The following is a 15,460-nucleotide window of genomic DNA, read 5'->3' as shown; positions in this document are numbered from 1 at the left end:
CCGTCTCATACGCTCTGGCCTAATTTTTCTGGGCATCCAGTGGCTACACCAGTGGCCTCTCCAGCCCTATCGCTTGATGTCACCCAAAAAAAAGGGTCATTAAAGGATGGCTGTACATCTGTCCATCATGGTGGTCTCAACCCTGTGACCCACATATCCTGGCATGAGTCATGGAACCATTGGTTTGGAAAGAGCAGAGACAAATTAATAGTCATGTCGAATCTCAACCATGGTCATTTTATTGACCACAATGCCACCTAGTGGATTACTGATAAAAATAAAAACCTGGATAGAGGATGTCCTGGTGACGTGTTTCTGAATGTTGCTGCTTGATTATTAGAGAATTTTTTTTCTTGAAGTAAGTTGTTCCGACAGGACATTAGACAGTGAGGGATCCAGCCTGAGTGTAAATAAAAGGAATATCGCTTGTGGCCGGCAGGATGGGCAGAAAAGCAAATGCGCTTAATTTATAACAACTTTATTAGTTGGATGTTTTTGTTGCCTCTCCTAGTGCAGCTTGATGTCACCTCACCACATTAAGGATATGGTCACTTTTTCAAGTATGTCTTAATTCAGAACTCACATGGGCATATGACCAGTGAAAGTTTTATTGCTAACTGTTGTTGTTGTTTCTGTTCATTCTGGCTGTAGAAGGAAACACACTTTAAGAGATGGGGAAACAACAGTCGCCATTGCCGTCCTGCGTAAAACATCCAGCTCACACTTTTAATTAGCTTTGTGAAGGAATATAATATTTACTGTACATACACACAGGTGGAACGCTTGCTGTACCATGAGGTCATTCGATTTTTTTTAAATACAGACTTTAAAGACGGCTATTTTATGAATTCTTTAAATGAAAATTCAGTCAAGATCTTTTGTCATTTACAGTAACAGAAAAAAATGGGGAGAATATCCATGCATGATTAAAAGCATAACACATTCATTCGGCTCTCAACTCAACTCAACTCAGTTTTATGTGTTTAATGTTGGATATGAAAAAAAAGAAAGAAATATTACAACCCCAATCTTGCCTCCCCCTTCATTTTTCCACCATCTCCACCTTTGGTCTGCACCCTCCCATATTTCCCCCGAATGTCAACTTACTAATCACACTTTCCAATCTCTCACATCTCGTAACTGCAAAACATTTCCGTTGGGTCTGTTCCACGTGTCCTTTCATTGCCCATCTGCATCTCCCCCGTCTTTTTTTGTCTTTCAGTCCAGTCCGGACGGAGCCCCTGGTTCCCCTCAGTCCCCTCAGCCCGACACTGACTCTCTGGAGAAGCCCAAGCTGAAGGCTGGAGGCTCAGTGGAAAGTCTGCGTAGTTCACTCAGCGGACAGAGTTCAATGAGTAAGAAAAGAGCCATTCTTCAAGAGAAGGCTTGTTTTTTTCACACACTATAATGTTTTTTGGCATTGTGAATGTGAAGAGAAAAAAAAACCAAAGCAAAATTCCAAACCTCTCTTGATTGTCCTTTATACTTTGGAAGTTGTCAAAGCACATAATTAAAATGATACTTGTATGTATGTACATAGAGGAACTAGCTGCTCAATGAATAACACTATATGGAACCTGTAACATTTGTCTAGTAGTTGTATGTTTCAAATACAGACAGATGAGTTGACCTTCATGCTTCATGTCGTATTACATGTATGACAATTGTGATTTTTGTGGAGTGAAGGCCGTGAAGATCAATTCTCTCTCTTGATCCCTCCCGGTCCCGTCCACTTCCTCACGTGTTGTGACCTCAGAGGGTTTCAAAGTGTGTTTTGATCTCTCAGGTCATCTTATTTAATTACATCTTCTGATTGCTTCAGCCTGGTGCTTTCCGTCACAGCTTTTGTGGATGCATTTCCCTCTGCTGTTTTCAGTTCAGAGAGAACTGAAAACTTGGCTGACTTACAGCGAGTCAGAGCCATGGAACACCCACACAAACATGCAAGCAGACAGGCAAACATGCGGTAATGATTAGGTAGGAAGTCTCGCCTCTCCGATTTCCACACGTCGACATGATTTCAGCAGCCTTCGCTCAGACACTTGTGCAGTGAATACTCCGCTTCTCCCGGGACATGCAATGCAAGACAAAATAAAATCAATGTCGTCTTCGAATAGAGTTTCCTGCCGTGGGAAGCTCCTTGATAAGCTATTAAACACGCGTTGAACAGTGACTATGAAGAGCTGTTGGAAGGAAGTTCATCAATCATTGTAACATTATTATTATTCATTATTTGTAGGCAACCATTGTAACTTTGTGTGTCTGTGTGCAGGTGGTCAGACAGTCAGCACCACCGACTCATCGGCCAGTAACAGAGAAAGTGTGAAGTCGGAGGACGGAGATGACGAGGAGCCGCCTTACAGGGGACCGTTCTGTGGTCGTGCCAGAGTCCACACTGACTTCACCCCCAGCCCGTATGACTCAGACTCCCTCAAACTAAAGGTAGGACACACTCAGGGGCACGGATATGATTATGCACAGCGAGTGGAGATTCAGTAGCCACGGCCTTTTAACTCTGGTCTCATCCACCAAATACGTATTTGCTCTTTGGATTACACTTCAAGCATATCATGACTTCCAGTTCTTTCAAAGTGGAGCATTTTTGAAGTAACTGTTCATTTTTCCAAGCAACAGCGTCAAAAAGTGACGGCTCAAAGCCAAAGTTAGCTTTTCATTCCCCCTGAATTCCTTTTCTTTGTGATCCTCCAGCGTGGAGACGTGATTGACATCATCAGTAAGCCACCTATGGGAACATGGATGGGGCTGCTCAACAACAAAGTGGGCACCTTCAAGTTCATCTACGTGGACGTGCTGAGTGAAGAGGAGGAGAAACCCAAGAGGCCCGTGAGGAGGAGGAGGAAAGGCCGACCGCCCAAACCCGCCTCCGTGGAGGATCTGCTGGAGCGCATCAACCTCAAGGTAGAATACCAGATGTGTTAGACTTGCTCTTGCCCTGTTATGAATACCAAATACATTAGGTCGGATATACAGGTTTTCAATGGCAGTAAAGTTTAGTAGATTTACACTTGTTTTGTTTCATCTTGGCAGCAATCTGTGTATTGTCCAAAACTCCCGCCCACCTGGCACCTTAGTAGGTGAACTCAAATCTCTAAAAGTAAATGAAAATATAATGTGAGCCAAATATCTAAGACACATTTGTGGACCAACATAAATAACTATAGTTTCGTTGATTACAGGCTGCACAGCTGTTTGATCCGACACAAATGTAAAACACCCACGTTCTCATAACAACGCCCCAATAACTAACTCCCATCTTTCATCAAGACCTACACACTGATGTGATGCTTCCCCAAATAGAGAAAGTAACTTTGATGGTTGTCTGTTTTATCTCTGGCCAGCCTGAAGACCAAGTCAAAGATTAATTTACAGATTAATGTCACAGCAGGCATCTCTAAAATAAACTGTTTCACAAAAAAGACCAGTCATGGACTATAAAATATGAAGTCTTTATCTTGATTTTCTGAAGCTTCATTGCTTAAAATAAAGTCATATTTCTTTTTACTTTTATGGTCAGATAGAGTTTCACAGTAGCCAATTTTAATGCTCGACTCAAAAAACTCTTTTAGAGGACACAATATTTTACTTATTCGTAGAGGGGAACGTTTTGCAGTTATATCTAAAGGTAAATGCAAAGCTAACCTTTTAATGCTTCTGTGCCTCACTTGTTTTCTGCTGTGAAGATATTTCCTTTTCTCAAGTTTGTCTCTTGTCCACAGAAATTAGATGGCTGGATGGATGGATGTACTTTATTGATCCCAAACTGAAAAATTCTGGATTGATTGAGTCCCATAAGCCATATAAAAACTACATGAGTTATGATCCAGCTGCCATATATTAAAGGACTAGGAATATTGTTGTAAATGCCAAATAACTTTTGGTTAAACTGGCAAGCCGGATTGCCGTCTGTAACCACAACGTGTAAATCTCCACACCCGAGTAACTTTTGGCTCTCTGGATCGTCTGCCAAATATTCTAGAACAAATTTAGAACGTGTTTGGGTTTTTTCGACCGGCTGAAAAGACAAAGGATGCTGTGAGTTGAGAGGGCCCGGCTGCCTGTGTTTGTGTTAGTTGGTGGTCCTTTTGTTTAGTCTTGCATCATCCAGCAGAAATAGAACAGAGACGCTCAGCGTTCCGCTGCGGACTCCACCGTTGTAATTGATGGTGTCGCTGGTGACACACAGTCTATGCATTTGTCCAACAAAGTGTGTGGGTCACACAAACGTCGAGCCCAGTAATATTCAAAGTGGAAGCAGTTATGAGTACTTTGAATGATGGTGTCAGCTGAGTGTGCTCTCGCACAGGGCGTATCTGCATTTAAACCTTTTTCTTCTCTCTGCCCTCTTAGATAGCACAATGATCTGAGTCACTAGCTTTGGTGTGTGATTGTGTTATTGTGTAAAACTGTGTCTTCTGCGGTTAAAGAGCATCTTTGATGCGATGGTCTCCACCTTCAGCTCTTCATGTTTCCCACATCTCTTTGGTTTGTTTCCCTTTCAAGTCCTTGTCTGCCATTTCGGTCACAGCTAGAATAGCTTGGGTTTGTAGCCACACACTCTCATGTTATTACTTGATCGGTGCGGCCGACTGACTAATGTTGGTACAAGTCATGCTTGTCAACTTGACAAAGTTTGTGCCATATTAAAGTGTGCTGACAGTTGAGGCAGCCATAACTGAATTGGCCGTGGCTTAACGTGAAAACATGCCAAAAAGTAGTTTAGATTTGACTCACCAGTGGTTTGAAAATTCTCAATGTTGATCGGAAATTATGAGCAGATGACAAGTGTCTTACGTACAGTTTTTCCCCCCTTACTCAACCTGCATGTTTTTACTTCATGTATTTTCTTCTTCTACCCCAAAATTATTGTCACTGTGATCCAAAGTGTATTTTTCTTTAGTCTGGTGTATTTTGTCTTTGGTCTTCAGACACCCTCAATCTCAGCCCTGCAAAAAGAACCTTAAACTCAGACTCAGTGTTTCTGTCCTTTAGGAGCACATGCCTACTTTCCTGTTCAATGGCTACGAGGACCTGGACACATTCAAGTTGCTTGAAGAGGAGGACTTGGATGAGCTGAACATTAGAGATCCTCAGCACAGAGCCGTGTTACTCACTGCTGTAGAGCTGCTGCAAGAGTATGACAGTAAGTACACTTACTTACGACATATGTATTTGGGATAAATGCGGGGAACATGTCAAGCGTAAAATGTATGTACAATGTGTATTTTTGTTGGAATACTTTAAATTCAGTTCCTTGTATTCATTGAGAATTTTAACAAAAATGGAACCCATTTCCATAAGTGTGGCTTGCTGAAACAAAGATGACATATTGAAACCTCAATCCTTGTGGAAATATAACTGGATCGGTTGTTAAGCTGCAAGAGTCTCTTTCAATTACTTTTCCATGCTTAACTGGCAGCATACAGTTTAGCCGCATGCCAAAAAAGTGTGAATGAACATTATCCAAAACCTCAAAATCAAATATAAAACATTAGAGATCTTAGTTTCTGTATGTAAAGAGTAGTAAATAATGAAACCAAGAGAAACCCTTTAATCCAAATTCAGATGGTGATGATGCTGTTCTCTGTGTTTTTAGGCAGCAGTGATCCAGAGCGCAGCGGCCTGTCGGGCTCCCAGGAGAAGCTGCTGTCTGAGGGCCGCGGCCTGGTGGGAGACTCCCCGCGGGACTCCGGGTGCTACGAGAGCAATGAGAACCTGGAGAATGGTAATGATAGCTTTGCTTAGTCTTAGACTAGCATTACCCAAGGATCACTGGGAATTAGCCTAGCCTGTGTCTATTATAGTCAAAGTGCCACAGTCTCTCCTTCGCCTTTTTCCCATCTTGAGCTTCCACCTCTGCTCCATGTCCTCTGCATTCTAACAACCCGCCCACCTCACGCCTCCGGACCAGCATCTGCCAATCAAACAGCTCCTCTCTTGTCCCTACAAACATTCTTATCTTTTTACTATTCTTTCACTCTACTTTCTTCACTACTCTTTCCATTCTATAGGCATTCTGTGTCATCAGCGCCAAAGTCCACTTGTAAGTGAAAGGGAGCCAGGCCCCAGACCACTAAGACTAGTCCAGCCCACATTGCTGGGAGAACAGAGGGAGAGACCCTCCCCAATGCACAGAACTGTTCTGATGAGACAAAACTCACTGCCCAGTCATGGACTCAGATTCCCATCTCTACCACCTGTGGGTTCAAGGCCGATAGACGGATACCAGGAAGACGATAATGGGCTCAGAGAGTATTTCTGTTAAGTGTTTTGAATCTAGAAAAAAAATCTTGGGACAAAGAGCAGCATGTCAAAAAAAAAAAAAAGCCTGTTTATTTGCAGTGGTGATTCTATAGACCGATAAGGTTTTTATTTTAAATGTGCAAGTCAGGTAAATGATTCACAGCTGCCATTGAAGTCTCTTCCTACCATTTCAAGACGTCACTTTCCCTGTGTTTATAGTGACCATATTGCACAAACAATCATACAGTATGTGCCTAAAAAAAAGTATTTTTAAATTGTAGTGCATAGATTGTGAGAGAGTTGTGATTATAGAAGTTTATTGAGGTGTAATTTGTGACATTTGATTTTATCGACTGCTCTACTTCTCTTCATAAGACTGTGAGCTGTCTTCTCCACGACAGAACATTCTTTTTTTAACAGCTCCATAACTCATAAATCAAACTTGTCTTCTTTCTATATCTGTTGGGTTCCAGTGCAACTACTGGATTTCCCCCGATGTGTGTGTGTATGTGTCATTCAGGTTCAACATTAAAGTGTGCAATCTGCCACAGTAGAGATTTAAGTTGTGGAATAAAAGCCACTTCTTTAAAAAAAAAAAAGACTGGTGCTGCTTGCTTGACTTTTATGTTTCGCCTTTATTACTGTTTCTCTTTCCATGCCACTAAACACTGTTCAAAAACTAGCTACATAACATTTAGTAAACACTCTGCATTTCTTCTGGCTCTTTCAGGGTTCTACAGTGCTACAAACACAAATCACAATATGTATTAGTATGAAGCATTAGTAAAGGAAAAAAGCCAACTTTGACATCAAATCGTAGAAGATAATCGAAATTAATTACATATTTAGTTTTTAAAACGTTCTCTTTTGGAAAACAATGGCACTGTAGATCCCTGAATATATGCTCTTTTAATCAAAATACTTTCTTCAACATCCATGTGCCCAATCAATTTTCTTGTGACTATATGTCATAATTCTTCCTCATATCATTACATGACTTCTGTAATCTATCTGCTGTCACTTGTCATTTTCATATGCATACATAACGTGGTGGCGTATCGGTCAGTCAAATGAAACACAGCTAATGATCCAGTCAGTTATGCAATTTTTTGGTGTTTCTTCACTGCATCATTACTATTGATATAAACAATGACTTTGACTTATTTGAAATATTGGTCGAGAATACAAACTTTTTATTTAAAAAACGGACAAATTGACTAAAAGGCCACTTTTACTAATTAATACCCAAATGTTCTCAGCTTGTCATGCATTTTTAATTTTTGAAGGATGTTTCATTGGGCATGCTGCAGAACTCTTTTGGATTTTCATGTCTAACAATGAACACTGTAATTAAAGTAAATATAGTATCGTATTTTACTTATTATAATCTCCTCATAAATTCTAATAGTAAAGCACCAATGTGATTAACTTTTATTTTGTTGCTCCATCTGGGAGCTGTTGATACATATCTTGGCATCTTGAACTTATTTCTATCATTCAACCATTTTAAAGTCGTTGGCAAAACACACTGTGTGGCACCCACCCATCCATTTCGCTCTGTGAGCCAAAGGATAGATGGTAAGTTGCTTCTGCGTTTTATTCCAGTGTTTCTGAAATATCCCATCCAGATCTTTTTTATTTTGGGATTGCTGCTATTACGACAACAAATCAGCCAGTTAAGTCGAGTGGAGTTGAACTCCAATTGAGTCAAGGCACTTTACTAGCGCTCCACCCGTACTTCATAGACACTTATCTGCTTTGTGGTTTACAGATAAACCATAAAATGCCTATATGAGTAGATTTGTTAATTTGAAAGGACTTGCCTTTGGCAGATTTATTTAATTCAATTTTATTTGTGTAGCGCTAATTTGCATCAAACATTATCTCAAGGAATTTTACGGAGAAAGGTTAAGCCCTTACGATATTATAGAGAGAAACGCAACAGTTCTCACTTTAAGCAATAGTTGAGTAAAAAACTCTTAAAGAGGCAACTATTTTAACATGTTCTCTAATGATTTTGACATTATTTAGTATTTGTCATAGATATGATTGTGTACCTTTCACCACATCAGATTTCTCTATTGCCAAAACGGCAGCCATCCAAAGAAAAGTCGATTAATGTGAATTAAATTTTCATATCAGTGAATGCATTACTGCTGTAAGATGAATGAGGAACCTGTTTCCTGCTAGTAACTCTCAGAAGAGGTGGAAACACTTTTTTTCTTTAACAGTAAGTAACTTGGCTACACTATAGGCTGAGGATGAGTGTTTTTATTTTGCAGGTAAGAGCAGGAAAACGTCCCGTTCCAGTCGCTCCTCAGCAGGAATCCAGTCTCCAGATTACCCTACCCTGCCCATGACCCTTTCGACAGAGGCTCTGCAACAGAACAGCAAGAACCAGCGCACAAAGTTCCCGAAAAGCTTCTTCATCAAACCCTCCCTCAAGGGCTTCAACCTGCTGCGCAAAGCCCAAAGACGGTCCCCCATCCCAGCCAGCCGCAGCTGTGAGGACCTGGATGGACCCCAACAACCCACTGGACCCTGGAAACGCTCCCACTCTCTGGGAGACCTGCACTGGGAGCAGACTTACGAGCAGAAGGAGGTTCTGGTTGTGGCGGTCGAACCCACCAAGTCAGACAGCAGTAGCTCCACCAAGGTGTGTAGAGACGAGGGGACCCCAGCTCAGAATGGGCCTCCAGCAGTGAGCCCTAAAGGAAGGGCTGAGAGACCACCCATACCTTCCCAGCTGCCCCTTCGCCCCCCGTGTCCCATAACCCAGTCCCCCACTCGACCAGAGCCCCTCTCCAGTCCTACCCCAAGTCCTCCTGGTTCTAGTGGCGAGAGGGTGATTCGGACTCACCCCAAAAAGCCTCCAGTCCCTCCTCCTGTTCCTGCCAAAAAGTCTAGGGAGAGACTGGCCAATGGTCTTCGTCACTTACCTCTCTCCCTGCCCTCCTCGCCATCTCCCACTCCCTCCCCTACCCACTCCCTCACCCGTTCTCACCCCAGTAGCCCCGTAACCCGAAGTAGCTGCAGCAGCCCCAGCGCCCCTGCTCTACCCGCTAAGAGCCCGAGCACCCCCGCCAGCCCCTGTGCCACGTCATCGGCCTTCTCCATGGGCGAGGAGTCAGGCACTCCCCCGGCAGTCCAGCCTCCGTGGCTCTCAGATCTCGGGGGCAAGGTGGCCGTTGCGAGAAAACTGTCCCATACCAAGATGAGTTGTGACCTGCTCACCCTGCTGGAACAACGGCTGGAGGCGGAGGGAATCGACCTGACAGAGGAGCCCTATTCTGACAAGGTTAGTTAAGTATCATTCATCTATACATCCATATTTCGTACAGGATGACTTCTGGTTGTGTTGCAGATCGGTTAACTACACAAATACACCTTTTTTTAGGTAATAAATCCTCATACACTTCAAAGAGATGCTGCAAATCTGACATTTTATAGAAAGTGTAAATATGTACAGATTGAATTACTTTGGTAATTGATCATTGTAGACTTTAATACTTAAATGAAATTGTGTAAGAGGTATTAAGGTGTAGAAATGTGTTGAGGAATTTTGTAACACAGCACAAGCCAATGAAGCACATGCACGGTTACCATGATAGTGGGTATCTAAGTCCCCTCAGGACTGTGCGTGTCAGACTCTTGGTTTAGCATCATGCCTAACTTAACTCATAATTTGACTGCAGCAGCCATAATTTGACAACATCAGTAGCTTGCTTTGAATCTCATTTAATTTAAAAATAGACAGTAGACAGTCTTTCTTTCTGTGCAAATGCCTTTTTGTATGTAATGGCATTTATTTGTGTGTGTGTGTGTGTGTGTGTGTGTGTGTGTGTGTGTGTGTGTGTGTGTGTGTGTGTGTGTGTGTGTGTGTGTGTGTGTGTGTGTGTGTGTGTGTGTGTGTGTGTGTGTGTGTGTGTGTGTGTGTGTGTGTGTGTGTGTGTGTACGCACGCACGCACGCACGCACGCACGCACGCACGCACAACAATAAATACACTGCCTGCAGCTGAGGGGGAGAGACTGTGGGTTGAGTCTTCCTATGATGCGGTCGAGACTGTTAAGTTTATGGGCTGGGTCTTACTGAAGGCAGACAGGGTAATAAAATCCTCTGCCACTCGCCAGACCCCAGGCTGGGCCCCTTTAACATGGCGGAGCCCCCGACACCAGCAGACAACTACACGCTCGCTCGCTTACACACACACACACACACACACACACACACACACACACACAGACACACATCAAGGGATGAGGTGAGAAACAGTTAGAAGAAATAGACCACAGTACAGTACAGCTCTGCTGGATTCCTCTTAGTCAGAAGTGGATTGGCAGACATTGGAGGCACACTGTGGCTGCTCTAGCAACATGTAGCCTATAAGCATTAATCTGATTTTATTCACTTATTTGTAAGATATTTACCGATTATATATCAGGAAATCGGTGGAATAAAAAAAAAAACGAGCAAACTTTTTGTGAAACTTGTTAGGACAATTAACACTGGTGCACTGACAATTGTGGAATATGGAAAATAGAAAAATGATAAAAGGAAGGGTGGGGGAAAGGGTTTAAGCAAAATTTGTTTATATCCCCTAAGCTAATCTATCAATAAAGTATAATTGTGGTTAAAATACCAAAACTCATATCATATTGACAAGGCAAGCGTATTATGAAATTCCAAACAGTACCCAGCCTTGGGCATAGTAAGCGAGAATGAAATCTTATTATTGCACGTCTTGAAATCTGTTGGCTGTCTAAGGGAACCTGGTGCTTTATAATCCAGGCAGTTAAGCCTGTATGACTTTCTATACATTGTGACCAATAATGTTTATTTCTTTTACACTTTCCTCACGCAGCATGGCCGGTGTGGGATCCCCCAGCCGCTGGTGCAGCGTTACTCCGAAGACTTGGAGCAGCCCGTCAAGGACGTGGCCTCCACCATGGACCAGCTCCGAGTCAAAGAGCTTCGCAAACAACACCGCATGGCTGTAAGGCAACAACGCTCATTATCCTATGTGCTTCATACCAATGAAGACAATATTTTTTTTGAGTTGTAGAGCTTAAGATAAATGCTCGGCGAGGGGTTTCTTGGATGAGGAAAGTCACAATGCAGGCATGGAAATAGGTCAGTCGTGCCACTAATTTCCTTATAATCAACCCTGGCGCCATCATTGAGGAACAATGCAAAGTGTGCTTAAATATTTAACAACTTGGCTGAATGCGGAGATATACTTTTTATATCCAAGTCTTTTTTCTATAACTTTTGTCAGAACAAATGTCATCAGACGAGCTGCTGCAACTAATGTCGTGCTGTCCACTTGTGTTACTCAGATCCCCTCTGGAGGTTTGACAGAGATGTGCCGAAAGCCTCTGACCTCAGGTAACATCAGCACGGTCCCTGATTGGCTCACCTCCATCGGCCTGCCGATGTACGCCACCTCCTTGGCGGCGGCGGGGATCGACACGCTGAGTCGCGTGGCCCTGTTAACGGAGAGCAGCGTGCGGGAGGCCGGGGTGCGGGATCAAAGACACGCCCGCCGGCTGGTCAGCGAGGCGCGCTCCGTCAGCGCACACAGGGAGATGTAGTTCTCATCCATGTCGGCGGAGGAGTCTGGTTGGATAACAGGTATCAACTCACTGGTCGGTGCTGTGTCATTTAAACATGGTCAGTAAGTGGCTGAAGGCAAATTGGCCACGGGACTGATCTACCACGCAGTACTTCCTGTCTCGCACGTGTCAAAAGACTGAAAGTGAGCCCTCCCTGCTCTCTGATTTTTTTTCTTTTGGCTCTGTCATTGAAACTTTTCAAATGTTTACGCCGCTGAGGAATTTCTCTCAACAGCCAAGAAAAGATATGAGATGCCTTTTGAAAATAAGACTAAAGACTCCCGCTTGTGGACGCCCACGTCAAAGTCTTAAAATAAAGACTTGGATCTGCCTTTAAGGAAGATAGCACACTCTTTTGTAGGATTTTTTTTTTTTAAATACAGAAAGAGTTTCTTTTTCCCCTGCATAATTCATAAGTGCTTCGTTTTCTTCTCTTGTGGCGAAGCAGCATTATCTGAGGGTCTTGTAAGGAAGTAGTGATTTCAGCCTCTCATTCCCACTAATAGTTTCATAATGATGCTGACAGAATTCAGTCAGTGTCCGGACTTCTAATCCACTGAAGACGTACAACGAGTAAGGCATGACTGGTGGTTTCGAGACGCGAGTTTTGTATTATGTTTCTGTATTATAGCATAATGAATATCTTCATTTTAAAATGGTTTATATGTTAAAAATCTGTGTTTGCCTTTTGAATGTTACGGCCTTGTTTGGAGGCCAGCTCTCAGTCATTTCTAAGCTGACAACAGCTGACATCACACCCTTATATTTCATATTATACTCCTATGTCCTATTTTACTGCATATCTTAGATGTGACGTCCAGCTCCGATATGAATACAAGTCTTACAGAAAGCTCTGTTTTACTCCAGTTACCACAATCAGCTTTCACAGCAACAGACACATTCCCCGTGTACCCCAGGACTTTTTAAGTTGCCTTACCAGTTTGAACGAACGGCTGGAAGAAACAAAGCGTAGCGCTGACGTAACCTTGACTGGGACTGGACTGTGCTGAAGGTTGGAAGCCCTTTTGTCCTGAATGTGTCAAAGTCTGGGAAATAATTGAGACGGGGATTTTGTGAACGCACACCAGTTCATACATGCAGATGTGGACCGCAGAACCTGCTGCCGAGGGATCGTGGTTCTTATTCTTGTGACACTCGGCTGATGAACCACACAAACCACAGGGACGACGCGGCGGAGTGTGAAGGATTTTGTTCATCACGTTCACTGTGCATGCTCCATGGAGAGAGTTGTGAGACAGGAGAAAATACAAATGTTCCAAAGACACAGCTGATAACTGGATTTTGGAATTTATTGGACTGTCTACACTTTGGTTACAGAAATTTGATTCATAGCTGGATAATAAGCTGTTTGGGGACTTTTTAAAACACATTTTACAGAAGCTGTAATTATCGCCAGTCGGACAGTCTTGATTTGAACGTGGAGGATAGAAGGTGGGAGTAGATGTATCAGGTGACAAGTTGAGCTCCAAGCTCAGCGTACACGATGACACTAAATAGTCTTGAAAAATCAGGGAAACACAGACTGTACAGGGAACCACTGAGTCAGGTCAGTACGTTACAAAAACTTTGGGCCAAAAACAGAAGTGAAAACAAACCGGAAACTCTCTGCTCTTTCATTTTGCGCACTCTGGATTAAAAATGGATCTAACAAAATATTCTTCGGTTGACTTTTTTTTTCTTCTTACAGTTCAGTTCCGTCTTTCACAGTCGGAACTGAACCGAAGACTTATTCCATGAATTTCGTATTTAAAAAAAATTGACCAAGTGTTATTATTAGATTTCTAATTGCCTTTTTGTTTTTGCGGTGGGCACTTGATAGATAGATAGATGTTTGATGCCTTTTTTTTCTCTCTCTCTCTTCAATCAAAGTGGTGCTCTGGGAAAGTGAGGACGGGGGTCACTATTAAAAACAAGTGTTTTGTAATGAATGAGAATACTGACACTGTAAATGCACTTTAGAGGGTAAATCTAGCTGTTTTTCTAGGTGAAATTGGCCACATTTCGTTCACAGCTCCGTAAAATGGACATCTGTTGTCAGGTATTAAAAAGGGTTTCTGTGGGTTATCCTGGTATTTTAATTTAGTATTGAACTCCCGATGCCAAGTTTAACAACGACTCATGAGTTAACCCGTTCCAGTGACTTACTTCCAGTTTGTTTTTGCAGCCTTACAAAAATAAATTCTTAATTACATATATGAAATGCTTGGCAGAAGTTGGACATTCTGTATATGTAATTGATATTTAATGAATAACTTATTTTACCTTTTTTTTCTCTCCACATCAACTGTAATTAGCTGTACTATATATGAATAGCAATACCTTCCTGCATAATGCATATTGCTTTAGCCAGTGAGGAACTACGGTATGTATTGTAAAATATGTGTACAAATAATTTTATTTGGTTTTCATCTACCTAATGATTGTCCATACAGATTTGCTTGTGTATTGAAACAACAAAAGTAATGTCCATAACTATTTGTCATTCTTAAATACAATAAAAACTGTTTCTTGCCATACACTTGGCTTCTGGTTTGTCGCTATGCACTTGAACACACACACACACACACACACACACACACACACACACACACACACACACACACACACACACACACACACACAGGTACAGTAATGGAAAGATGTGGGCGTGGCCTCCTGGCTCTTTTGGTCACGGTGGTTAACGACCAATGGCCTGTGAAGAACATTTTAATTATATTTTAGAATTAAAAATGAAAAGGTGTCTATACACTGCAAATAAGAATAATAACACCAGACTTGAATTTAATTAAAACTGCTCTGTCAAACATGTTTTTATTTTATTTTTAGCTCCTTTCTATTGCACTCAATATTAATTTGCTTGGGTTTGGTCAGTAGGAAAAAATAGAACAGAATTCAGATACCTTGCTGTCTTGTTGTGTCTATAGCTTTTAATACCTTCATTTAGAAAAATGCACACACGTGCTCTGGACCAAGACGGTGAGTTCCTCTGTGGCTTCTTTCTTCAGCTCAACTGTCTGTCTGGCTCTCGAGTGCAGCTGTCGTCAATGAAACATGTTGAGGTTTTCTCAACTAGCTCCAACTAGGTACTCACCAGACCAAGGACTCCAATTTGATAACAGTTTGTCCCACTGAATGGCCTCCGAGAAGATTTGACTTGGATAAACTTCAGTCTCTGCCTGTGATGGCCATTCGTCTGACTGGAGACAGACCAGAGTGGACAGACATATTCATGAGGAGAATCATGACCCTAACCCAACAAAAAAGAAACTAACTCTAACCCTCTTCTTAGGCCAGGATGAAGTCAGTTCAGGGGCTTTTAGCCTAAAGATGATCTGACTAAAGACACACACAGTGGGCCTTTTGAAGCATTTGAAGTCCCCACAGGTGGACATTGTTTATTGAATCTGTGTGAAGTTTAACAAGAGCTGTGTGAATTCTAGCTCCAGGATATTACCAACTAGTACACAGACTAGTAACGCTGTCTGTGTGAGGTTTGTTTGTTTCTTCCAGGTGCTCCAGTTTTCTCCTACAGTCCAAAGGTGATTGAGGATTGGATGGATGGAT

General features: G+C 42.3%; 1 protein-coding gene across 7 annotated transcripts in view; it reads left to right on the top strand.

The window, feature by feature from the left end:
- The window catches only part of sash1a (SAM and SH3 domain containing 1a), a 152,169-nt gene extending 137,757 nt beyond the window's left edge, over positions 1-14,412 (top strand). For 6 of the 7 annotated variants that reach the window (XM_035617535.2, XM_035617541.2, XM_035617539.2 and 3 more), the window contains 8 exons: positions 1,223-1,355; positions 2,273-2,442; positions 2,710-2,919; positions 5,011-5,161; positions 5,615-5,743; positions 8,544-9,559; positions 11,125-11,256; positions 11,600-14,412. In XM_035617535.2, coding sequence (XP_035473428.2) covers positions 1,223-1,355; positions 2,273-2,442; positions 2,710-2,919; positions 5,011-5,161; positions 5,615-5,743; positions 8,544-9,559; positions 11,125-11,256; positions 11,600-11,854 — 2,196 coding nt within the window. In that variant the 3' untranslated portion in view covers positions 11,855-14,412. Of the gene's footprint in view, positions 1-1,222; positions 1,356-2,272; positions 2,443-2,709; positions 2,920-5,010; positions 5,162-5,614; positions 5,744-6,029; positions 6,877-8,543; positions 9,560-11,124; positions 11,257-11,599 lie in introns of those variants that run through there. The other variant, XM_035617543.2, reaches the window with a different exon arrangement.
- The last annotated feature ends 1,048 nt before the right edge of the window (positions 14,413-15,460 follow it).

Source organism: Scophthalmus maximus, chromosome 18 (assembly GCF_022379125.1).
Source record: "Scophthalmus maximus strain ysfricsl-2021 chromosome 18, ASM2237912v1, whole genome shotgun sequence".
NCBI lineage: Eukaryota > Metazoa > Chordata > Actinopteri > Pleuronectiformes > Scophthalmidae > Scophthalmus > Scophthalmus maximus.
Note: the sequence above shows the minus strand (reverse complement) of the source record. Positions and strands in the feature narration are given on the sequence as shown.